Here is a 25,421-nt window from a genome sequence, read left to right on the forward strand (position 1 = left end):
TATGTGTAATCTTACATTTATCAGTACCGAACTTCACCGGTCACTTCTCAGAGCAAGAATCCAACTTTCCCAGATCCATCTGCAACCGTGCACTGTCCTTTATTGTGGGAACTGCGTTATATAGTGTATATATAGGCTCAACACTGCCCCCTGTGGTACCCCACTAGTAACAGTGACCCCTCCAATACTGCCCCCTGTGGTACCCCACCAGTCAGGGCCGGATTAAGAAATGGGCACCAGGGGCACGTGCCCCTGGGCCCCCACCACAAAGGGGCCCCCACCAACCCGAACCCGGAAGCAGAGTTCCGGGTTCAGATTGGTGCATCTATGGCTGCATTTCCACATTCCGTGATCCTGTCGTGGAATGCATGTACCGGAGCCCCCGCGGCCGGACAGCATCTGTAATTAGATGCTGGGAGCAGGGGAGACTGTATTCATAAGCACTGCGCTGTAATAAATCAGCTGTTACTACACCACGGCAATTATGAATACAGTCTCCCCCGCTCCCAGCATCTATTTACAGATGCTGTCCGGCCGCGGGGGGACTCCGGTAATGGCATTCCACGTCCGTGATCCGTCAGGATCACGGAACGTGGGAATGCAGCCTATGGCATCCAGCGCTCTCCTGTGTCCGGTTGCCGCTAGACACAGGAGAGCGCTGTGCCTGTGAGCTCCTGTGAGGCGGCGCAAGCCTCTTCTCTCTGGCGGGCTGCGCGCGATGACGTCATTTCATCGCGCGCCGCCTGCTGGAGAAGACGTGCGCTGCAGAAGATGGCAGAGGGCCCGGCCAGCTCAGGAGCGAGGAAAGGTGAGTGGAGTGTTTTTTGTTTTTTTTACTACATCAGCACACCACAGGGGATTGGGGGGGGGGGGTACAGCTACCAGCACACCAGAGGGGATTGGGGGGGATACAGCTACCAGCACACCACAGGGGATTGGGGGGGATACAGCTACCAGCACACCACAGGGGATTGGGGGGGGGGGGGATACAGCTACCAGCACACCACAGGGGATGGGGGGGGGGGGATACAGCTACCAGGGGGGGATACCGCTACCAGCACACCACAGGGGATTGGGGGGGGGGATACAGCTACCAGCACACCAGAGGGGAATGGGGGGGGGGGCTTATACAGCTACCAGCACACCAGAGGGGATTGGGGGGGGGGGATACAGCTACCAGCACACCACAGGGGATTGGGGGGGGGGGGGATACAGCTACCAGCACACCACAGGGGATTGGGGGGGGGGGGGATACAGCTACCAGCACACCAGAGGGGATTGGGGGGGATACAGCTACCAGCACACCAGAGGGGATTGGGGGGGGGATACAGCTACCAGCACACCAGAGGGGATTGGGGGGGGGGATACAGCTACCAGCACACCAGAGGGGATTGGGGGGGGGGATACAGCTACCAGCACAACAGAGGGGATTGGGGGGGGGGATACAGCTACCAGCACACCACAGGGGATTGGGGGGGGGGGATACAGCTACCAGCACACCACAGGGGATTGGGGGGGAGAACTACAGCTATCAGCACACCACAGGGGATTGGGGGGGGGGGGGACTACAGCTATCAGCACACCACAGGGGATTGGGGGGGGGGAGAACTACAGCATTCAGCACACCACAGGGCATTGGGGGGGGAGAACTACAGCTATCAGCACACCACAGGGGATAGCTACTTTAGCACCACTAAATCGTTAATTACAATGCTAGGGGCACTGGGGGCGCAAGTACTTTTCCTTGCCCCAGGTGCAGCTAACCCACACACACAGCACATCTGCACACAGTATACCATTAAGTGCGGACACAGCAGGAGCAGAAGATATTATTGCTATATGGAGGGCACAGCCAGGGACATTATGACTATATGGAGGCACAGCAGGAGACATTACTACTATATGGGGACATAGGGACTTTATAACTATTTGGGCGCACAACAAGGGAATTCTACATACACGGGCAACTCACATACAGTACTTACTCACTTTACTGGAAATCACACCAAAAAGTGGAATTACTATTGTTTGAGACCTTATAGGTTGGGAAAAAGGAAGTAAGTTGTTGAAAAAGTGCGGAGCCTAAGATGTTTGTCTCGCAGGTTCTAAAGAGACGAATTGTAGCTGGAAGAAATCATCATGGTGGTCCAGGCCAGATGGAGAGGAAAAGGAAAGTGACACTTCAGATCAAAGAAGACATCACCTGTGAGTCACTGAATGATGTTTTTTTTTTGTGCCCCAGGGTAAAATAAAAAAAATGTTAGACTATATTGCTCTAAGCCATAATACCCACACTGCTTCTCCCTAGCAAAATGTCCCCACATGTTCAAAAATCTGCCACCGGCCGTGCATCGCTACGTTTAATAGTGATGTGCGACCGATGGCTGATCCAGCCTTATAAAAGGCTCTGTAAGCGAGCGCCAATCTAGCAGAACTACGCTACTTACCCAGTGGGTAAGAACACACAGAAGGTGCTGGGTTCTCACATTGTGTTTGTGATAATAATGCAATGTGAGAACACACCCTGATAGTCAGCCTTCCCCGCTCCTGTCTCTAGGCCTGGCATCTTCCTCTGCACTGCAGCCTCCAGTGACCATCAGATGCACAGCATAGGAGGATGCTGAGCCACACAGCCAGGAGTGAGGAGAGGTCTGAGCTAAGTCGCCTACAGTAATCAGCCAGCTGTACAGATTGTAGTTTTTTTTTTTTTTTTTTTTTTGAGGGGGGGGGGGAATGGGGGGGGGGGGGGGCAAAAAAATTGCCGCCCAGGGCCTCCACCAACCTTAATCCGGCCCTCCCACCAGTAGCAGTGACCCCTCCAATACTGCCCCCTGTGGTACCCCACTTGTAGCAGTGACCCCTCCAATACTGCCCCCTGTGGTACCCCACTTGTAGCAGGGACCCCTCCAATACTGCCCCCTGTGGTACCCCACTTGTAGCAGTGACCCCTCCAATACTGCCCCCTGTGGTACCCCACTTGCAGCAGTGACCCCTCCAATACTGCCCCCAGCACACCTATTGTGCCAGTGATGTGGTACAGACCCTGTCATTACATTAGAACTAAGTATCTGTCCATTATTTCACTTCACTCCATTACACAGGACCTGAGTGGAGAAACCGATGGCTATTCCTCCCGTCACTCAGGGAACACTGTGTATTCCCGCGCTTGGTTGCTTGGACACGATCGACCACGCGTTGCATCCTGGATAATATATTTCCTCCGCTCGAATAACAACTACAGCTCCCGGCATGCTGTGCGCTCCGTACGGCGTGCTGCAAATAACACTCTAAAGTGCTGGCGGGAGTTGTGGTTCTTACACAAGCTCGGAGAGCTGGAGGAGGTGCTTAGGAAACAACACATCCCAGGAGTCTGTGCGGGGACTGAACCCCGGTCTAGAGTAGCGCACGCTGACAGCTGCTCACAACCATGCCTAGGGCCCGGAGGAGAGCAGCGGCCACCAAGAAGGGCAGTGCCAGCCGTGGTAAGGGCTACTGGGGAGCCGCCCAGGGCGCCCGCCGGGTCATGTCTGGGGGAGGGGCGGCAGCTCGGATACTTTCTTACTTCTGTTAGTAACATATGTTGTGTGTGTGATCAAACTCCAAGACCTTTACTGACCCCGGAGCGGGGGCTGCACGGAGACCTGGGGACATAGAGAGGTGCTGCTCCTGTACTTACATCTGGTGTGTGTGCTGTAAGACTTATAAACGCAACGTGTGTTATACTGTGACCTATAGACACCGTGTCACTGGGTTATTATAAGACCTATAGACACTGTAATAGAGTAATACTGAGACCCATAGACACCGTGTCACTGCGTTATACAGGGACCTATAGACACTGTAATACTGAGACCTATAGACACCGTGTCACTGGGTTATACTAAGACCTATAGACACTGTAATAGAGTAATACTGAGACCCATAGGCACCGTGTCACTGGGTTATGCAGGGACCTATAGGCACCGTGTCACTGGGTTATGCAGGGACCTATAGGCACCGTGTCACTGGGTTATGCAGGGACCTATAGGCACCGTGTCACTGGGTTATGCAGGGACCTATAGGCACCGTGTCACTGGGTTATGCAGGGACCTATAGGCACCGTGTCACTGGGTTATGCAGGGACCTGTAGGCACCGTGTCACTGGGTTATGCAGGGACCTGTAGGCACCGTGTCACTGGGTTATGCAGGGACCTGTAGGCACCGTGTCACTGGGTTATGCAGGGACCTATAGGCACCGTAATACTGAGACCCATAGACACCGTGTCACTGGGTTATATTAGGACCTATAGACACGGTAATACTGAGACCCATAGACACCGTGTCACTGGGTTATACTAAGACCTATAGACACTGTAATAGAGTAATACTGAGACCCATAGGCACTCTGTCACTGGGTTATACAGGGACCTATAGACACAGTGTCACTGGGTTATACTAAGACCTATAGACACTGTAATAGAGTAATACTGAGACCCATAGACACCGTGTCACTGGGATATACTGTGACATATAGACACCGTGTCACTGGGTTATACAGGGACCTATAGACACTGTAATACTGAGACCCATAGACACCGTGTCACTGGGATATACTGTGACCTATAGACACCGTGTCACTGGGATATACTGTGACCTATAGGCACCGTGTCACTGGCTTATACAGTTAGGCACCATGTCACTGGCTTATACAGGGACCTATAGGCACCGTGTCACTGGCTTATACAGTTAGGCACCGTGTCACTGGCTTATACAGGGACCTATAGGCACCGTGTCACTGGCTTATATAGGGTCCTATAGATACTGTAATAGAGTAATACTGAGACCCATAGACACCGTGTCACTGGCTTATACAGGGACCTATAGGCACCGTGTCACTGGCTTATACAGGGACCTATAGGCACCGTGTCACTGGCTTATACAGTTAGGCACCGTGTCACTGGCTTATACAGGGACCTATAGATACTGTAATAGAGTAATACTGAGACCCATAGACACCGTCTCACTGGCTTATATAGGGACCTATAGATACTGTAATAGAGTAATACTGAGACCCATAGACACCGTGTCACTGGCTTATACTAAGACCTATAAACATAGTGTGTGGTGTTATAATAAGGCTAAGGGGCCTATTACATGCAGCAATTTTTATCGTTATCGTTGTTTATCGTTAACTTGAAATCGTTCACCATATTACACAGAACGATAATTGTTAGATACGATCGTTATTGCGATTGTTAGTCTTGATTATTTAACGCCATCTGATCCCAGCAAAACAATGAACAATGTGCAATTACACTGAACGATTAGTGAAAAAATGCAGAACTTGATCGAACGAACGTGGAATAACAGCGGATGGTTAACGATAATTTTAGGTTCAGATCTAGATCAACGACACACAAATGATTTTTTTTTATCGTTGCCTGCAATTACACAGAACGATGATCGTTTAAATTTGAACGATATAACGATTTTTTACACAATAATCGTCCAGTGTAATAGGCCCCTTAAGGCAGATCGCTGCTATATAAGTTGTTTGTCTTTCAACATGTTGAAAGACAAACAACTTTAACCATCAGCTGACATGAATGAAGTCGGCTGATCGTTGCCTCCTATTCCACGGGACGATTGTCTGCCGATATCAGCCAAATACGCCGATAATCGTTCCGTGGAATAGAACCTTTAGAGATTCACGACAGGATGAGGTTACCCCCCCCCCCCCCCCCCCTATCCTTATTGCACCACATGGATCCTACCTGGCATGAATACAGAAGTTGAGTGTTGATAAATAATGCAGTATCAAGGAAAAATAGTCTGGTGAAAGAAGTATCACTATGTGTGGGATCATAAAATAGCAAAGGGTCAGGTGGGACAAGCACCCCGCGTGTTACACTGCCACCACCTGAGGTGGTGCTTTTTTTCTTCTTGGTGAATCTTGATATACTATATGCGTAGGTTAGCACTCTTTTGCATTCGTGTAGTGCCCACTCCCCAGTTGGTTTAATAGTATGCAGCATTTTGGGGTTATACTGAGAACTATAGACACTGCGAGGGACATTTACTGGAGTCTAATAAGTGCAACTATTCTAATGGGGATTGGTGTGTATTTTGCTCTAATATCTTGCGACTGATTCATTAAACTGTAGCACTGCCATATTAAATGCATCTAAATAAAAGGTGCAACTATGAAAAAATTACGCAGTTTTATTCACCTGGTTCTGACCAGACGCAAGTTTGCGCCTGTTTATGCGACTTTTTAAAAAGTCGCAAATGATAAATTGGGCGCTAATCCCAGATTATGCAAACTTTTGGGTGAATACTTAAAACAGGAAGATTAAAGAAAAGTCGCATCTAAAAATATTCACCTGTCGAATACTGGTTCATAAATAGAACTTAGACCAAAAATGGGTAAAAAATGCAATTATTCACCAAAAATGAGGCGCAAACCCCTTGATAAATGTCCCCCTGTGTGTAATGGGGTTACACTGAAACCTGTAGATATGGCATATGGCATTATACAGAGATGGACATGGTGTATGTTATCACACTGAGACCTATCGACACAGGGTATGGAGTAAAATTCAGATCTATAGACATCTATAGACATCTATATGGCATATGGGGGAAATACAAGGACCTGTGGGCACTATGCATGGGGGGTATTATACAGGGACCTGTAGGCATGGTGCTTGGCAAGGCTTTATGCAGGGGCACTACGTTTGGAATTACCTGGATATACACTATATGGGTTATAATTGAGAATATCTCTGTACATGGCATTGGTATACACAGTGTAAGGGTTATACTTGCTGCTATCACTATACTATGTGTGTAGGGGGGGGGGGGGCTTTTGCTGGTATATATGCTGTATGGGCATTGTGCTCTGGGTTATTAGTATAGTTTATGTTTGGGGTTATATTCGCTGTGAGGTATATAAATCATGGCCTCGGTCATCTTCCACTGTTTGTTAGATCCTCTGTATTGATCTATCCATAAAGTTGAGGTGGAGTAGCGTGTTTTTCTTCTGTGAGTAAAGTTGTATCTCTGAATTCCCATATGTTGGGTGAACCATATGACCTCTTGTGTTTACCCCCATCCCCCACCCTAGGCTCTCTGAGACAGGAGCTGCTGCAGCTGAAAGTTTCAGAAAAACTGAACCCAGTAAAAGGTACAAAGTGTCGGTCACTTCCTTGCATGACGCTGCCCTGCCCCCCATGTGTGATTGCTGCTCCCTTATCCCATCCATGCACATAACAGCGCTGCTGCTCCATGTGTCGTCATGCCAGCCAGTCACATTGTCTGAATGTTATACAGGGGACAATAGCCTTGATACAAGGATGGCATTTACCGCATCAGGTCCTGAGTGTTCTGGAGCCCTAAAAACATGACAGTAGGCAATGTTATCCATGAGAGAGCACGTTCACTGGGCATTTTACATTGTCTCTTGGTTGGTCATGTGACTGATAGTAAGCAAAAAGGAAAGGCCATACCAACACAGCCCTAACTTTAGTTCTAAATGTGAGATGTAGCGGTGAATTGACATACCAGGCTAGGGCTACATGACGTATGACAGCAAATCGCTTCCAAGTCGTACAAGCCAAGCGGCACTCGCACATGACTTGCATTGAGGTCAGTGGTGGCAAAGTCAATTGTGAGCTGCAGCCAAAAAATTAGCAAAGATGGATTTTTTTTCTTTGCTATAGTAAGATTGTGCCGTAAGTTATTAGATGTAACGTTTCTTACAATGCACGACCAAAACTGCTTTGTGACCGTAGCCAAGGTGTCCGGTTGGTGGTGGTGATTGAGTTGTCCATAGGAATGCATAGATTGTAAAACTAGAGCTGCGCCACTCCAAAGTAACAGTCATTTACCTTGGGGATAATTTTGTAGCTAGAGAGAGACACATATCCAGTTTAACATGGAGGAGGGGTCTGCACCAGCCAGACACCAAAAAAAGTCTCTGTGTAGTCGTAGCCAAAGGCTTCATGAGTAGTGGTGCTAGGTGACTTGAATCACAGAGTGACTTCAGTTACTGTGGTCTTCTCCCGTATAGAAGTAATGGAAATGACAATGTGCAGCGGAATCTATTGATACACGTCCCTCCTGATGACGAAACTGCCTACTGTTTTTATTTTTTTGTCAGTGTGTTATCAGTGCAGGCGAGAATTATCAGCGTGGAGTCCACACCAGCTGAAAGATTTGTGCTGCTGAAGTGCTTTCTACACTGAAACATTGTGAGGCTGTGTTCACACGACCCAAATTTTCAATTAATCAAGGCTGTTGTTCCAAATTGCAACAATTTGAATAGCGGCCGCACAACACTGACAGTTCACACAATGTAGAGTGCGGCTCTAAACGCACTTTACATTGGGTTCTAGGAGTAATTGGGATGTGGGCGCACATGAATGCGACCGCATCCCAATTCTAATTCTAAGAGTACTGACCAGGATGAACTTCACTGACACCGGTCGTTCTGTGACAGGGCCGGGTCACAGAATGGCCGTTGTCATACATTGTGTGAACCCGGCCTAACAGTGTACGAGCAGGACAAGGTCAGGACCTGTTACCATTCACATGGAAGCAGAGATCTTGAAAATGATAGGAAATTGAAACAGTCAGTTAGCAAGTTTCAGAATTCTTCATTCTAAAGTGTTTGAGCTTCTGTCAGGCCTACATGTCATTGGGGTCAATCCTACTTGTATTACAGCTCAGGGACTGTACGCCAGGCGTGTGATCTATTAATAAGTGGAGTGACTTCCCTCTTTCTCTAGAACTGGGCACCTTACTTTGAACGCAGTGTTACACGCAGGACATTTAGAATTGTGACTCATTTCTGTCATTCATCCCACACAGTCCACGATGTATGAGGCGCGGCTGTAGTTCCAGAATAAACTCCTGCTATTATGGGACGTTTCAGTGACCTCAGCCTCAGGCCATGGAGCTTGTGTGTTGCTGCACTGCAGGTCACCAGGTTTATATGGCCGATTGCTGCTCAGACCAGGCGTGATAGAGGCCTCAGCCCAATTGTATCCATACAGAATGTAAAGAAGAGTCAACCTGGAGATAAAACAAAAAAGCTGCTGCAACTGGAAAGACCAGCTAATGTTTCTGCACAACCTCTATTCACTTATCCTTAGCTATAGTTTGTGCTTCCCCCTCCCCCCCCCTTTGTAGGTTCATTTGTATGTTTTGTAGCCTAATGCTTGCAGTTCATTGTTTATGGCTGCATTGCTAAATGTTGTATGTGACCTCAACTATTTACCTGCATTTCAGGGTCTCGGGCATGCACACGGGGAGAGTCTGAGGCCAGCGAGGATGAAGGTGCAAGTGATATCCTTAGTCACTGTAGCAGTGCCAGTGAATGTGTTAGTGTTGTGGAAGACGGGTCAGGTAAGTAAATCTAAAAGTGTTCATTCTTCTCACTACATAGACTTGTGATGTGAGACATAATGTATCTATGATCCCCTTCAGGCAATGACACACAAGATCTTCTGATAGCTCAGGAGCAGCGGGAAGACAAGTTGAAGGAAGACATTGACAATCTTACAGATAAGAGGTAAGATGTTGGCACTGCGATTCAGAGAAGTTTTTTGGTTTGGGGGTTTGTTTCTACTCATCTGACTTGAATCAATGATTCCTACAGTTCGAAAACAAGAGTCTCTGCACTGGGCAGCCTGCGGCTTACTCTGTCCTCACACGTGCTTGGCGACTTCCTTGCAGAGAGACGAATCACCTTTACAGATGCTCTAGAACGTTGTTTGAAAAAAGGTATTGACATCCTATGTCTCTATTTAATAGTGTTTCTAGTAAATTTTTCAAAAGTAAGGCTGGGTTCACACTACATATATTTCAGTCAGTATTGTGGTCCTCATATTGCAACCAAAACCAGGAGTGGATTAAAAACACAGAAAGGCTATGGTCACACAATGTGGAAATTGAGTGGATGGCTGCCATATAACAGTAAATAACTGCCATTATTTCAATACAACAGACGTTGTTTTAAAATACCAGCAAATATTTGCCATCAAATGGCGGCCATCCACTCAATTTCAACATTGTGTGAACAGATCCTTTCTGTGTTTTTAATCCACTCCTGGTTTTGGTTGCAATATGAGGACCACAATACTGACTGAAATATACGTAGTGTGAACCCAGCCTAAAAGTGTAAAATAATGTTTTAAAGCAAGGGCTGCATGGACATTAACAAGATTGGATTATCAAGCCATGTAATAGTCTCTGTAAGAGAGTGCTGATCTAGCAGATTTGAGCTTGCTTACAGTGAGAGCCAGGCTGTCTAATATGCCCCCTTAACAATGGCAACACTAAATAAAAGCTGTCAGTAGAGCAGTGGTGACATCAGCTGCCATGTAACACTTCTTCTTCTCTCTCTCTTGTCTCTAAGGGAAAGATGAGGAGCAGTCTCTGGCAGCCACAGTACTTTCTCTTCTTTGTATACAATTGGGCTCTGGTTCCGAAGGTGAAGAAGTCTTCCATTGTCTAAAACCGATTCTTATCAGCATCTTGACCGACTCCAGTGCTGGAGTGACTGCTCGGCAGAGTGTAAGTAACCCCATCTGTGAAATGCAAGGCCTATCAGTTCTGAGCAAAATACATTAAAGTGACGATAGATGGATATGTTATGTAATAAGAGCAAAAAAAGCACAACAAAAAGAAGAAAGACATTACATAATGTGCTAAAAAAAACTACAAAATAGAAAAGTGAAAAGGAGGGGGAAAGGTATGACATTGATTCCCCTGTGTATTAATGCAATGGTTCCTAGTAGTGTGATCGGGCATCACTATGTGCCACCTGCCTTATGCTTTTCAGCTAGAGAAGGATGACATGGCTGCTTGTAGAAGAGACTTAAGGTAGAGAAGCAGAGATTAACTCTTAATACGCAGAACAGCTGCTTGTAAAGAGTTAATCTAAGTCTCTCTTTATATACCCACAGTCAGCAGACACACACTGATAAAGTGGGAGAAAAGCTGTAACAGGATCTAGCTTCTTTGCTGCCAGTGAGAGACTCCCCAGGTTATCCAGCAGACTTCTCCACTAGAGATGAGCGAACCTCGAGCTTGCTCGAGTCCATCTGAACCCGAACTTTCGGCATTTGATTAGCGGTGGCTGCTGAAGTTAGATAAAGCCCTAAGGCTATGTGGAAAACATGAATATAGTAATTGGCTGTATCCATGTTTTCCAGACAACCTTAGAGCTTTATCCAAGTTCAGCAGCACCAGCTAATCAAATGCTAAATGATCGGGTTTGGATGGACTCGAACCCGGTTCGCTCATCTCTAGTCTCCACCTCAAGCTGCTCTGCAGTACACAGGAATTCAGTTTGCATTGCTGCTAATGTAACAGCATGACATAAGATAGCAGCTAGCAGGACATTATATACTGATAGTTCCTCTTTAAACATTACATACCTAGACTAAAGGCTCTTCATTGGTTTCTTTTCTTTCTCACAGTGTGCCACCGCTCTGGGGCTGTGCTGTTTTATTGCTGCTGCTGATGCAGAGGTATGCGTCGTGTACATAATATATTACATACATTTCTAAATGATTTATGAAGGAAATGGGGGACTAAAGCGGGGTTTTCATATCTTTCAACATATCACAATAAAGCATTGGTGGGAGGTGTCCTGAAAATAATGGTTACTGGGCCTACTCCAATTGTGATAGGTCCCTGATCAGCTATGTATGGGCTGTCATAGCTGAACATTAGTCATACTGGGATGGGAGCATATGATCTGTGCCAAGGCTCCATTAAAGTAAATAAGCAAGAGTAGAAGCAGAAGGTGCTTAGCCCCTTGGTAGCCATCTTCTGGGGTATTATAGGAATCTTCGGTATTGCATTCTACTAGGATGGGTTTTCTTTTGGCCAGAGGGAACAAGGGGTCAAATCTTTTAGTAGGCAAGTGCAATTGTTGTAATAAGTATGTATGTACATCTCTTTTCCAGGATCTGATCTCTTGCCTTGGTGTCCTAGAGGCAATATTGAGTATGTTGTACTCGGAAAACAATGGCTCCTCACCATCACAGCAAGGAATGTTTTGTTCTGCCATTCAGTCATGGGCATTGCTGTTAACCATTTGTCCTGCCAGTCGGATCCAAAAGACATTAGAGAGGTGAGTACCATTAATAAGCACAGGGAAACCTGACAAATATAGAAGTATTAAGATATCGTAATCGTCCATTGAAAAACCTGGGCCAAACACACAAATTATATGGACTATGCTGCTTTAACCTTGGCTGCATATGCTGTGGTGACATTGTAAAGTGCTGAAAAAATGTTACCGCTACATAATTTTTTATTGTTATGGTATTACACCCACATGCACAGCCAGTATATGTAATTTTTACTCCTGCCTTGCAGTCATCTTTCCCGTTTGCCAGGAGTCTTGGCCTGTGAGAGTGTCAACCTCCGTATTGCTGCTGGAGAGACTCTTGCGCTTCTCTATGAGCTGGCCCGTGATCTGGATGTAAGTTACACATTCTACTTGGTTTACTCACAGCATATGTATATTACCTGTGTATATCATGGTCTCCCTAAATGTGTGCAGGAGGACTTCGATTCTGAGGATACGGACACTCTCTGTGTGACACTAAAGCAACTAGCCACCGACAGCAACAAATACAGAGCAAAGACTGATCGTAGAAAGCAGCGCTCCATCTTCCGGGATGTCCTACACTACATTGAAGTAAGATATGCAGAGTTTAAAGGGGTTGTCCAGGATTAGAAAAACATGGCTATTTTATTCCAGAAACAGCGTCACTCTTGTACTGTTTGTGTGTGGTATTTTTAGGGGTTGTCCAGTGTAAAAGTCTATTTCATGATGATGTGTGGAACATAAGCGCTATATAGTAGACAGAGTGATCATTTGACTTCATAAGAAGTGGACTGTTATGTCCCCTACAGCCTTAGCAGCAGCAGCAGCAGCATCAAATAGACACTTACACTGGACAACCCCTTTTAAACACAATTCCTTTGAAGTTGATTGAGCTGAATTTTAATAACACACAACCTGTGGACTGGTGTGACACTAATTTTGGAATAAAGCAGCCATGTTATTCTAATCATGTCTAAACCCTTTTTAACCCCTAGACCCTGGACGACCGGTACGTCCTTATTCCCTATGGAGCGTGCCCAGTAGCTGAGTGCACTTTGTAGCGGGTGGGGACCAGCTGCTATCAGCAGCCAGGCCCTCATCCTTAATGACCGGCTGCAGCCGGTCATTAACCCCTTAAACGCCACGATCGTGACGTTTGAGTGTAAGTGACAGGAGCAGCTCCTGTCACGTACCGATCGGGACCCCCTTAGTGTAACTACGGTGGTCCTAATCGTCTAGCCTGACCACCGGAGGAGATCTGCTCACCTCTGTGTGGTCCGATGGGTGATCATAGAGCCTGCTATAGGCAGGGTCTTTGAGAATATCGCAGATGACAGTGATCAATGCTATGCCATCATTGACCAGTATTACCAATGCAATAAATGAATGTAATAGTTCCCCAGGGTGACGTAAAAATTTTTAAAAGTAGAAATGTTTTTAAAAATATCCCAAAGCCCCTTTCCCAATAAAAGTTAACCCCCCCCCCTTTCCAATTAGTTAAATAAAAAAAATAAAATAAACATATACCGTCGCCTACGTAATTGTACGATCTGTTAAAATATAACAATATTGTCCCCATACGGTGAACGGCGTAAACAAAAAAGGGGGTGGGAATGCCAGGATTGCTGATTTTTTTTTTATTTTATTTTTTTATATATTTGGATCAAGACATCCGATCTACACAACTATGGTACTAATAAAAATGAAAGGTCATGGCACAAAAAAATGACACACCAGACAGCCCTGTAGGTGAAAAAATAAAACCACAGTGTTGCCATTTTACTAATTATATGCAAAAAATAAACTTTCTGTAACAAAAAAAATTAGAAAAGCTATACAAACATGCATATCGCTGTGTTCAGACTGACACACAGAATTAAGATATCATGTCAGTTTTACCGTAAAGAGCATTACGTAGACACAGGAAATTGCATACATTTTATGGTTCAGGTGCTAGAAAGTACACCTGTTCCTGATAAAAAAAACAAGCCCTTACATGCTTCTGTAGATAGAGAAATAACAGCTCTACAGCTCTTAGGAGAGAAGGAAAAAAACTAAAATGAAAATTGGTGCAGTCATGAAGTGGTTAATATCCTGGCTATGGATCAATAGCCTTTTATTGTATATAGTGCAAAGTTTTTAATAATTGTAAGTCTTGCTATGTAACCTCCACAGAGTAGTGAGTTCCAAGAGGAGACCATAAAGTTTGGTATAGAAGTGATGTATGTGGACAGCTGGGTGTGCAGAAGAACATACAGCTCATTCAAAGAAGCATTGGGCTCTGGCGTGCGGCACCACTTACAGGTAAATCATCACTTGCTGAGAACTGAGCACCTGGCTGCAGCCTACAGACTAAGGCCTAAAACACACGCCTAACCCTGTTCTTTTGGTTTCTCCACCCAGTACAACGAGGTTCTGAGAGACATCTTCTCCTTGGGGCCTCCACTGGTCCTGGATGCTGCAGCAATCAAAGCAAGTAAAATCTCAAGAGTGGAGAAGGTGAGAATCCGTGGAGACCAGTTCATAGTGGGATCCAATAACTTGTTCAGTTTTCTGGAAGTATAGTTTAAATGCTATTTATTGAAATGTCACAATACCAGAATTTTTTGTTCAATGCCATCTCTAATTTCAATGCTTGATACCATTTCGATACTTGACTTTTACAAATGCCCCCCCCCCCCCCCCCCAAAAAAAAAAAATATAGCTATAAGGTGCCCCAGTTTTTACACTGTTGACTGTGTGATAAATATAGCATGTTTATGTTCCTTTTATTTTACAACTTAAAAAAAGTAAAAAAAAAAAAGTGCTTAAAATTGCTCTGTTCTGACTTTTTTTTTTTTTTTTTTTTTTTTTTTTTTTAATCTTCTGGCCTGTAAGGCTGTGTGAGGGTCCTTTTTTTGAACCCTGATCTGTAACTTTTATTGGTACCATGGGGGAGATTTATGGTGTAAAGTGAAACTGGCTCAGTTGCCCCCAGCAACCAATCAGATTCCACCTTTCATTTTCCAGAGAGTCTGAGGAATGAAAGGTGGAATCTGATTGGTTGCTAGGGGCAACTGAGCCAGTTTCACTTTACACCATGTTTGATAAATATCCCCCATGTTTGTATATGTGTAATGTTTGGATCACTTTTTTTTATGGGATGTCGCCAAAAATCAGCAAATTTGGAGCTTGGAATATTTTGGGCTGCTTGGTAGCTGTATATAAATCTGTCTGGCCTGACAGTCTGCTGAGATTCTCTGTTTAATCCTACCATGGGTGTCATCTCTATTGTGTCTAAGCGTGTCTGCTGAGGCGTGACTGTCTGTCATCTCTAATGTGTGGTGTGCTGCCCCGGTCCTCACTATAAGGAGGGCTGCTGTACTATATGGGGTTCGGTCACCACTATTACATAATACATATACATATATATTGGCACCTACACCCCATATTGTACATCAGCCTCCCTTTTAGTGAGGACTTAGGCAGCACATAGACATAAACCTGGGAACCCGCTCACTCGCCCACCTGGATCCAGCTCGTCCTCATTCCTGGTGCCTGTGGAGGGGGAAGCTTGTGCCCGGCAGTGATGCACATGTGTCCCCAGCGATAGTGTGAGAGGCAGGTTTACAGGAGCCACGACTGAACTTGCCGTCGCTGGCTGCGTAGTACGGCATCCTGGGTGACCTGATGTTTGCAGACTCGCTGCATGGTAGGGATAGCTTAGTGTACTATGGTGTATAGAGAGGAACCTGCGTTGCTGGAGTTTTGTACTAGGGGGAAAGTTGGAGAAGCGGCACACAGAGAAGATGGTAGGTGCTCAGGTAGCTGCCTGCTGTGTTCTCTGCACCACAGTCTGTTAAGCTGTGCTGCTGTTGTACAGCTTAACATAACGTATCAAAAGCCAGGGAATCATGGTACCGAACCCTTTAGTAGTATTGATATTTTAGTGCATCACTACTCAGAACTTTGTTCTCACTGTGTTCAGAGCCTCAGCATTTAGGAAAGGATGAAATTCTGCTCTGATCTAGTCCTACTCACACCATAGGCTTTATTTAAACTGTATTTAAGCCAGGAGTGAAATCAGCAGAGAAACTTTAAAGGAATAATTTACACTTTTGTCTAAAAATACCATGTGTGTGCACCCCGCTCAAGGGTTTGGTGTCTGAATATAAAGTGTCTTATTTGTACCTTTTTTATCTTTTTCCTCTTAGCATATGTTCAATTCTGCTGCCTTTAAAGCGAGAACTAAAGCCCGGAATCGAGTCCGAGACAAGCGAGCGGATATCCTATAAGCAACCCTTATCCTTCTGGAGTCACCACTATACTGGGACCTTGTGCCCTTACTTGACTTCTTTATATATTTAATATCCCTTTGTTGCCAGTGTGATGATTTGCGGCCTAGAATGTTGCCCCTTTCTGGGTGGGAGAGAAGAGGATAAATGTTATGATCACCGGAGCAACAGAAGGGACATTTTTTATGAAGACTTTTATGAAGTATTTTTTAGATTGATCGGTGTACAGATGGCACAAGGAAAGGAGAGCAGACACATCAGACATTCATTTTGTCCTAACCAAGGTGCTTTACACAACTCCCTGTGTTCTTCATCACTCAACCAGCCACCATTGGAGAAGAATGTCTACTGGGAGTTACTTCAACACAGTTACAGTCAAAAAGTCTGAAAGTATAAAGAAAACAAAAAACAGGTTTTAAAGGGAACATGCTGCTTTTTAACACTTTGTGGGTTGTCTCCTTCTGCTGCTGTTATTTTTGTTCAATTATTGAGCATTTTGACGAGTTGTTTGTAACTTGGATGTGGAGCTACGTCGCACTTCCATAGGTAACAATTATATCTGGCACTGAGTGAAAAAAGGTAAAGGTCTTGCAGATCACTGCTATTTAAGCAGTGGGAGAGGAGGAGGTAATACCTGTAGCAACCAACTTGCATATGTTTGACTGGTTGCTATGGTTCCTTATGTCATTTATACTTTTTTTTTTTTTGGTTCTAGAGTTTATCTTGTATGAGACTCTGAAACTGTAATGATCACCTCTGGTGGCCATGCCAGAAATTATAGAACATATATTGTTTTTAGTGGTTATTATGCTGCTGTCACCAAAGAGCCATCTGGCCAAAAAAGTGATTGTTGCTTTTTATTGATGTCTTACACTTCTCCACCCCATAAAATGAATATGTTGGGAGCCATTTCCATGCTTGCTGTTAACATAGTCCATCCCTGTCTGTTCAGTGTTCCCTCATCTTTGCCCAGACTTTACAGATGGGCAAGAGGGGAAAGGTCTTGCAATGGGCCTGTGTTACATGTTAAATCATGCACCACATTCCAGTATGCACAGGCAGATTGTTGTTAATAGATACACTGCATCTAGAACAGGTTGTGAACACATTGATACTGTGTTTAAGACTCTTTGCAACTCCCTTAGCACGGCAGCATGGTTATGCAAGAAAGAAAGGTGTGGCTTACAATGTGCCAACATTCTGGTACAAAGAAAGCCGCCCACTAGTTGGTATAAAAATAAAAAATCTAAAGATTTGTCTGATTTATAAATTTGGTGCATTATTTCACTGGTCAGGTGTATGCTGTTTGAGAATCAAACAGGATTAGTAAATCTGCCCCACATATTTTGGAGTTGCACTATTCTCAGCAGGTTCTATCTAGTATGTATAGTACTTTAGAGTGCGAGCCTGTTATTGTTCATTGTATGTGCAGCGCTTAACTTGGTAACTTGTACCCCAGGGAAGGGTACAGGCAACCAATATATGTTCCCGGGGCTCAGTGAAAATCTTAGGGTGGTGTCCATGGAACTACTTGCAGAGGTGTGAGTTTTACGCTGCAGAGCTATACAGGATTTAAAGGGGTTATCAAGTCATAGAAAAACATGGCCACTTCCAGAGACAGCACAACTTTTGTATAAAGTTTAGGTGTGGAACGGAGTTGCAAAACCTACACCCAAGCTGGAGCCAAGAGGGGTGCTGTCTACGGAAGAAAGAGGCCATGGTTTTCTAACACTGGATAACTCCTTGAACTCTAGACCCATGACATGTACATAATGACTCCACCAGCAAGACAGTGTATACAACTCTGTATAGTACAGAAAGTAACTTTAGATTAGTATACTATCTAGGTACACAATAACTTCTGTTTATGGAAATTATTATCCATATAAACTGTAAAATGGTGCTTAGTTGTGTCCTCTGACCATTGACAGCCATGTCTCGGTAACTTCTTCTAAAGGACCTATTAATTGGATTTATATTTAAAAATGTGGGGGGTGGTGCTATATTAGAAGCTTTATTTATTTTTGTGAAGACAATAGTGGAGTTTAAGTCCACCCTCGTTCAGCCTCCTGTGACGTTTTATCATGTAGATTTTGGCTTTTCATTGGTCTCTAGCAATCACATTACTGGTATGAATTCATGTTAATACTAATGACCCATCTGCAATGTCGGTCACATTTTCCCTGTAGTTGTCATGTTGGTGGTACCAGATTCCCATTGCTTCCTGTGGTGTGTTGTCCTTGCAGAAACTCTAAGCCAAACGCTGTCTGCAGCAGTGACTCGTGTTTGGCTGAGCAGGCATTTTGTGCGGGAACAACATTACAAAAATCAGCCAAACATTGGGGAACGGGTGCTGTCTAAATGGCAGCAGTAGGGAATGGAGAGTGTCAGGCAGGTGGGTATGTTTTTTACTTTACATTACAGGCGTTAATAATGCAGTGTACCTAAGCATTATATAACTGAGCTGCAGATCATGTTGTGACATTCCCTTGAAGGGACTGAAATAATTAAAAAATAAAAATAAAGTATTTTAAAAGGAACTAATCATGGTAAAAATAGCATCAATAAAGTACAAAAAAAACAAGCTACATTTATGAAAATATAAAAAGTTAAGGGAAAAGCGACAGCACGGATATGACAGTTTCCAGATACCCATGCCATGCTGTGTGATCTGGCATCTTCAGTAAAAATGTCCGTTATTTCTGGCATCACCATAATAAACCTCATAAAGAAGTGGGTGCAACAAAGGCTGAACAATGTTTCCAAAAAGAAAAAGGCAGAGCGTATATAAACTTATGCACACCAAATATCAGAAAAATAGAAATTTTATTGATCCCGCTAGACAAAAAAAATTCCTGCAGCATCCTAAGATAAAGGATGTGCACCCCACTGTTAGGGAATCAAATACTTTCATAGTAGATACCGGGCAGAAAAAATGGATATCATATCAAACCTACATGTATTATATCCATTTCTTGTGCCCGGTATCTACTATGAATGTATTTGATTTTAGTGGGGTGCACATCCTTTATCTTAGGATGCTTCAGGAATTGTTTTTAATTGTCTAGCAGGATCAATAAAGTTTCTATTTTTCAGATTTTTGGTGTTCACCAAATGTTGTGTATATGTTCTACCTTTTTCTTTTTGAATACTAGGTTAGTGCTGTGTTTTAAGGCTGCCCTGACCACCTCCAGAATTATTGACAGCCAAAGATGAGCCAGCTAGCAATCATTCTGGAGGAGACAGGGGTGGCCTGAAGACAGAGAAGCAGCCAAAGGAAGGGGGCGCAGACAGTGTCACAGACCTGCCTCTACAGTCTGCCCGAAATTAAGAGCCTTTTTACCAAAGATACTAGATCACGCAGCATCGCTAAAAGTATGTATGCGATTCCTGTGTGATATGGATATATCCATGCTGCCAGTTTCCCTTTAAGGCTTTAGGAAGGCAGGGATACATAAGTTTATTTTTATTTTGTGCAAAATTGCTAGACTATATAATATTTATACATCTTTAATATTGTTGCATTCATACAGGTGATAAGGGGTGTTTGGTAGAAAAACTTTTAATATGTGTCCTCTATTGATGATCTGTTCCCTGCATTAGCTTCAATTTCCAAAATATTTATTGATTTTTGAATTCTTCTTACTCCACCCTCCTCTCTTGGTCCTGAGACATGGCCTGTGCCTCCTCCCTCCTCACAACAGTGCCTGGGGGTGTGACTATTCAAGGTGCCATCCCCTTCTTGTTACATTCTAGCTGCATTGTCAGATCTATTTAACTTTAGATTTTATATTTACAAATTTAATAAAAAATTTTGGCCACAAGCCAAAAATGTCAAATAATAAAGATTAGAGAAAAAAAATCACATAAGTCTGTGTTGTATTATGGGGGAAGGGTTCTGGAAGTGGCATAGAATATAAAAAATGCATGTTCCATATTGACAGTTTTGCATGTTTAACCTTTCGCTTATCTCACTAAATGTACATGAATGTGCAATAGAACCGGGGTTGCTAAAAAGGAAACATGAGGAAATCTAGTAACTGACTGATGACCGGCAGCACCACTTCTCTGTTTTTAATGAGTTTTCAGTAGGAGGATGAAATGCTTTTCCTTGCTCCCAGTATCCCACTTCCACCCGTTCCCTTAATGGAAATGTAGCTTCCCTATCGTCCCATTGGCATCACAAGACAATGTTGTGATGCCAATGGGTCTTAGGGAAAACAAATTAACATAATTTTTGCTTCCAAGGTGGGTAGGGAGGGTTAGCACATTACAATTATTGCATATACGAAAGACAAATATAACCTGCTGATAGCGCCACCATAGCGCTAGAGTAAACTCCGCTCCAGAGCATTGTTAGGAACATTGCCTTTTCATTCAGCCCGCCCCCTCCATTGATTATCAGTAGGAGGAGTGGGACAGATGATGCTGCAGTGTTCCATGGACAGTGAATACTATGGACAATAAGTAGTCCTCTCCATTATGTGTGTTTGCTCAGTAGTCCTGGATATTCATGAGAAGCAGAAAACTCCACCCACCAGCTGCTGATTGGGAGTTATCTATCCATGCTGAATTGGTCAGCTGCAATTCATGTTCCAAACTGCTGCCAAAAAAATCCTATTCTATATTATGAAGAGTCAAAGAGGCTTTCCCAAGCTCCTAAAGTGCAGCAAGCTTTAACACCTCTTTACTCCCACCTCTCATACCTGACCCTGCTTAGGACTCCAAGGTATCACTCAGGCAGGGAGGAGACATTCCAGCAGCAGATCAGGAGCTTGGAAAAGCCTCTTAGATGCTTTGTACCAGAGAATAAAAGCGTTTTCTACTCTGGAACTTCAAAGAGATATAGGAAAGGTACCATGTGTCTCCCTGACCTAACAGCTATCTTACAGTGTCAGCAGTTTGAAATGTTAAACATAACTGACATATAAAATGTGTGACCCAGACAAATCACCAGGCCTTTCATGATTGGATCCTCACTGTATGGAAATTAGACCTTTGACTAGCATGAAATAAATAGAGCAGTTTTAACCTGTAGCTCTGTTTTACTATGAATCCACAATAGAATGGGATAATCAAGTGATCTGGGAATCTAGAATGGGGCCAGGTCATTGGTACAAGAGTAGCTGGGGCCCAGATTTCATGGACAACCTTGTGCGGTTTTCCTGTGGAACATGGTGTGATTGCAAAAGAAAAATCATGTAGTAATATGGAATCCTGTGGCTGTAAACAACTTATCGACGTAAAAGACTCAGAGGAAGATGTCAAGAATCATTCTACAGTCAAGCAAACTGTAGCTGGATTCAATGCGGATGCTCCAATTGTTCTATAGGACTGGAAGGCTATGCAGCAGAACAGAGTGCAAATGATATCAGAAAGGCAAGACTCCAGTGGGCAACAGAGCGTAGATCACTGATCAGATGAATCCTACAGTCTATTGTACTTTGTTGATTGGAATGTAGGAGACGTGGCCTACATATCATCTAAACGGAATGATTTGCAAATGTAGAAAAGCCATGTCCAGCATACTCTCATGGCAATGAGTTCCTCTCCTCTCTCCAGTTGTTATATACCTTGGCCATGGTCTCTGCCCCCATAGAATCTGTCCCCCAGCTGTACAACGTTCCTGCATGTTATTGAAAGTCTTGCATTGTTACATTTCTAGCTTTGGTCCCTATGTATAGCTATGTAAAATGGCCATTCAAGAATTTAGAAGTTGGTAGGAAGCTATAATGGAGTTTTTTAAGGTTGTTACTCCACATTTCCAGAAGCAGAACATTGTAACCTATACAGATGAATCTTGTAATGTGCCAAATGCTTTTTCGAGGATCAAATAGTGTTTTGTCCCAGACAAGGCGGAGGGATGTTCTACCCCAGCTATTTATATCCTCCCAAACATTCCACTTATCCTATAATAGGCAGGGCTCCCTGGGCTGGCATTGCACTCTGTCTTCATACACCCCCCCCCCCTTTCCAGCTGTATCCCTGGACCCTCATTGTAATACACCATCTCCTCCTTTACTCCTGTATTAATTCTCCATCTTTCTGCGGTTAGTCCCCAGCCTGATGGCTAATGTTCCAGTCTGTGCCCTTGTACCCTCCGCCACCCCTGGGGATGCTCAGGGTAATGTGTGCCTGCTGCTCGTGGACTCCATCAGTGACCTGCACAGCATCCCCCTGGACACGGAGATCCCCCAACAGGAGGAAGGTAAGTGACCCACAAACAGCTGTATTCTGTAACCTCTATAAGCAGTTGCAGAACTACAACCCCCAGCAGGCTAACAGCAACATGTAGAAGAAAGAGTAGCATCCCCATGGAGTTTACACAGGATAAAGCAACCCAAAACCTGTCAGAAAAGCTCAAAAATAACTTTTTAACTGTTGCTGTCTATGAGAATAACATAACAAACAGTGTATTCCTACCTTTCCGGGCTCCTCCGGTGTTCCCTATGGCATCTTCAGTTACTGGCTGAGATGTTTCTGCCTCAACTTCTGGGCAGCAACATATCAAATGGTTATTTTTAAGCAGAATATCCCTTTAAAGGGGTTATCTTTTTCTTTCAAATCAACTGGTTTCAGAAATTAATATAGATTTCTAATTTACTTCTATTTAAAAATCTCAAGTCTTCCCATACTTATCATCTGCTGTATGTCCTGCAGGAAATTTTGTTTTCTTTTCAGCCTGACACAGTGCTCTCTGCTGACATCTCTGGCCGAGACAGAAACTGTCCAGAGCAGCAGCATATCTCCATAGAAAACCTCTCCTGCTCTGGACAGTTCCTGACACAGAGATGTCAGCAGAGAGCACTGTGTCAGACTGAAAAGAAAACATTTCCTGCAGGACATACAACAGCTGATAAGTATGGGAAAACTTGAGATTTTTTTTAAATAAAAGTAAGTTACAAATCTATATAGCTTTTAGAAACCAGTTGATTTGAAAGAAAAAGATTTTCGCTGGATAAAAGCATGTAGTCCAGACAGATAACAAGACAGTACAAGGGACATTCATGCTGCTGCTGTGGACTGTCCATAATGACACACTGTAACAAGTTGTGGGGGGTTGTTTTCTTAGATTTTGGATGTTACTGTTGACTGTAATCAAGCAACATTTAACAATTAAATAATGGGGAAAAATGATGGAGTACATAGAGGTCCAAACCAGCACTGGCATTGACACAGGCCTTATATGTATTTCTGCAGCTCATTGATCTCAATAAATGCTGCAACTTATTTATCAAGAACTAAAATATTGGTGGTCCATACCAATGGATTAATGCTTTGCAGTCATTGGTTTCTATGGGTGACGAGGTCGGTTACAATATACTAGGCCCAGTAGATTGCAGGGGAAATAAGCTCTTGTAGGTGGGTTCCCCAACAATGATCACTGAGGGGTCCCAGTAGCTATATCCCCTACAGCTCATATATTTAGGGGCACTACAACAATGATACAGCCAGTGCTTCCTTCTTTCTTTTGCTGGGTAGAAAAAAAAAAAACACAAATCTGAAGAAACCTACAGACTGCTAAACTGTCCATCTCTTTACCTCTAGTCATATCGGATGCACTCTGCGAGAAGTCCATGGCCGCACTTCCTGATAAACCAGAGACGCCAGGCACTGACCATTCTGTCAGCCAGAGCAGATGTGGATCGCCCTGTACAAACACTAGCCTCACCTTCCTCATAGTCATCACCCTTGTCAACATGAGCCTCCTGCTCTATATCCTGCATCTGTACAGTGAGTAGTGTGAACAATGGTCTTATATACAGCAATAGCAGCACAATTCTGGAGGTAGAAGGAAAGTGACATTTACTGCTTGAGAAAATATTACTTTACTGAAAGAGTAGTAGATGCTTTGAGCAACCTTCCAGCAGATGTGGTAGGTAAATCTACAGTAACTGGGAGATATATATATATATATATATATATATATATATATATATATATATATATATATATATTGAAAGATAAAAAGAAAATACTCAAAGGGCAGACTAGATGGACCAGGTGGTCTTTTTCTGCTGAAAATCTTCTGTTTCTACACCATTCAATGGTGGTGGTGAGAGAGATGAAGGGCTTACAAATGTGTATTCACCTGATGCAGATAAAACTGATGAAATGAAGCATGGTAGAATGGTAGCATGTGTGTGTGGCAGCGCAGGGCTGGGGGATGTAAAATGGAATCAGAAGAACTATGACTACAGCTCTGGATGTGACTGGAGACATACACCCAGTAGAACAGAATGCAAAACTGTCAAACCACACCTTTGGCACTGAAATTCTGCCACGGTCATTTTCCCCCCGTTTCTCTCACTTAGTGTATGTTCACACTGAGGAATCTGTGTGGAATTTCATGCGGATTTCATGTCAAAATGCACTCGGAATCGGCTTGAAATTTCGCCCGGAAAATATGAACAGAGCAATGTCCCATTGTGTTCAATAGGTTTTCTGCTCTGTTGTTCACACAGTAGAATTTTCTGCCTATACAACTCCTATAGAAGTCAATGGGGTTTGAATTCCACTTCTATTCTGCCAGAGCTAAATAGGCGTGGAATTTCTCACGGATTCCTCAATGTGAACCTACCCTTACTTTACAATGAATATAGTATCTTACTAACCGCAAAACCATTGACCTGGTGCAAACGGCCCACCGAGTGTTATTTGCAGGTCGCCTGCAGTCACGGACCATGCACATTATAGAAGTATAGAAAGACGGAGTTCACAGTGATGTCCAATGGTCTATAGGATAAATTGCTCCTATACTATCTGCAATTGTAATAGTATATAAACCATTTATTACAGTCATGTGCAAACAGCTTGTGTGTGTACATATGTGAAGGAATCTCCTATATTCTATTTTCCACCTGCAGGTAATCAGGGCACTTTGCTGCGGACTCTCACAGAAAAGCTTTATGCACAGATGGATTCTCTGCAGCAGCCCTCCATGAATCACGAATTCAAAGGGAATGAGACAAAGTAAATCTGCAGCTCCTCACTATACAGGGACACAGCTATGGACCCAAGGGGGTCTGCTGAGTGACCAC

The 25,421-nt window shown here is 43.9% G+C and overlaps 1 protein-coding gene across 2 annotated transcripts; it reads left to right on the top strand.

Annotated features, from left to right (window-relative positions):
* Nucleotides 1-3,339: 3,339 nt before the first annotated feature.
* On the top strand, nucleotides 3,340-17,635 carry IFRD2 (interferon related developmental regulator 2). Of its 2 annotated transcripts, XM_069966540.1 has the most exons (13): nucleotides 3,340-3,482; nucleotides 7,106-7,165; nucleotides 9,271-9,387; nucleotides 9,469-9,553; nucleotides 9,641-9,765; nucleotides 10,400-10,557; nucleotides 11,466-11,516; nucleotides 11,958-12,124; nucleotides 12,373-12,478; nucleotides 12,560-12,697; nucleotides 14,282-14,410; nucleotides 14,510-14,605; nucleotides 16,300-17,635. In XM_069966540.1, the coding sequence occupies exons 1-13, from the start codon at nucleotides 3,428-3,430 to the stop codon at nucleotides 16,378-16,380; spliced, it is 1,368 nt and encodes a 455-aa protein (XP_069822641.1). In that variant the 5' UTR covers nucleotides 3,340-3,427; the 3' UTR covers nucleotides 16,381-17,635. The 2 variants fall into 2 exon arrangements, with proteins under 2 accessions (XP_069822641.1, XP_069822642.1); XM_069966541.1 differs by lacking the exon at nucleotides 7,106-7,165 and having other exon boundaries at nucleotides 3,342-3,482.
* The last annotated feature ends 7,786 nt before the right edge of the window (nucleotides 17,636-25,421 follow it).

Source organism: Dendropsophus ebraccatus, chromosome 4, assembly GCF_027789765.1.
Source record: "Dendropsophus ebraccatus isolate aDenEbr1 chromosome 4, aDenEbr1.pat, whole genome shotgun sequence".
Taxonomy (NCBI): domain Eukaryota; kingdom Metazoa; phylum Chordata; class Amphibia; order Anura; family Hylidae; genus Dendropsophus; species Dendropsophus ebraccatus.

Bases quoted from the DNA above. Each gene is read 5' to 3' on its own strand.
- IFRD2 (XM_069966540.1), top strand. From the start codon at position 3,428: ATGCCTAGGGCCCGGAGGAGAGCAGCGGCCACCAAGAAGGGCAGTGCC. The intron at 3,483-7,105 runs GTAAGGGCTACT...CCCCCACCCTAG, and splicing joins GAAGGGCAGTGCCAGCCGTG to GCTCTCTGAGACAGGAGCTG. The intron at 9,766-10,399 runs GTATTGACATCC...CTTGTCTCTAAG, and splicing joins AGAACGTTGTTTGAAAAAAG to GGAAAGATGAGGAGCAGTCT.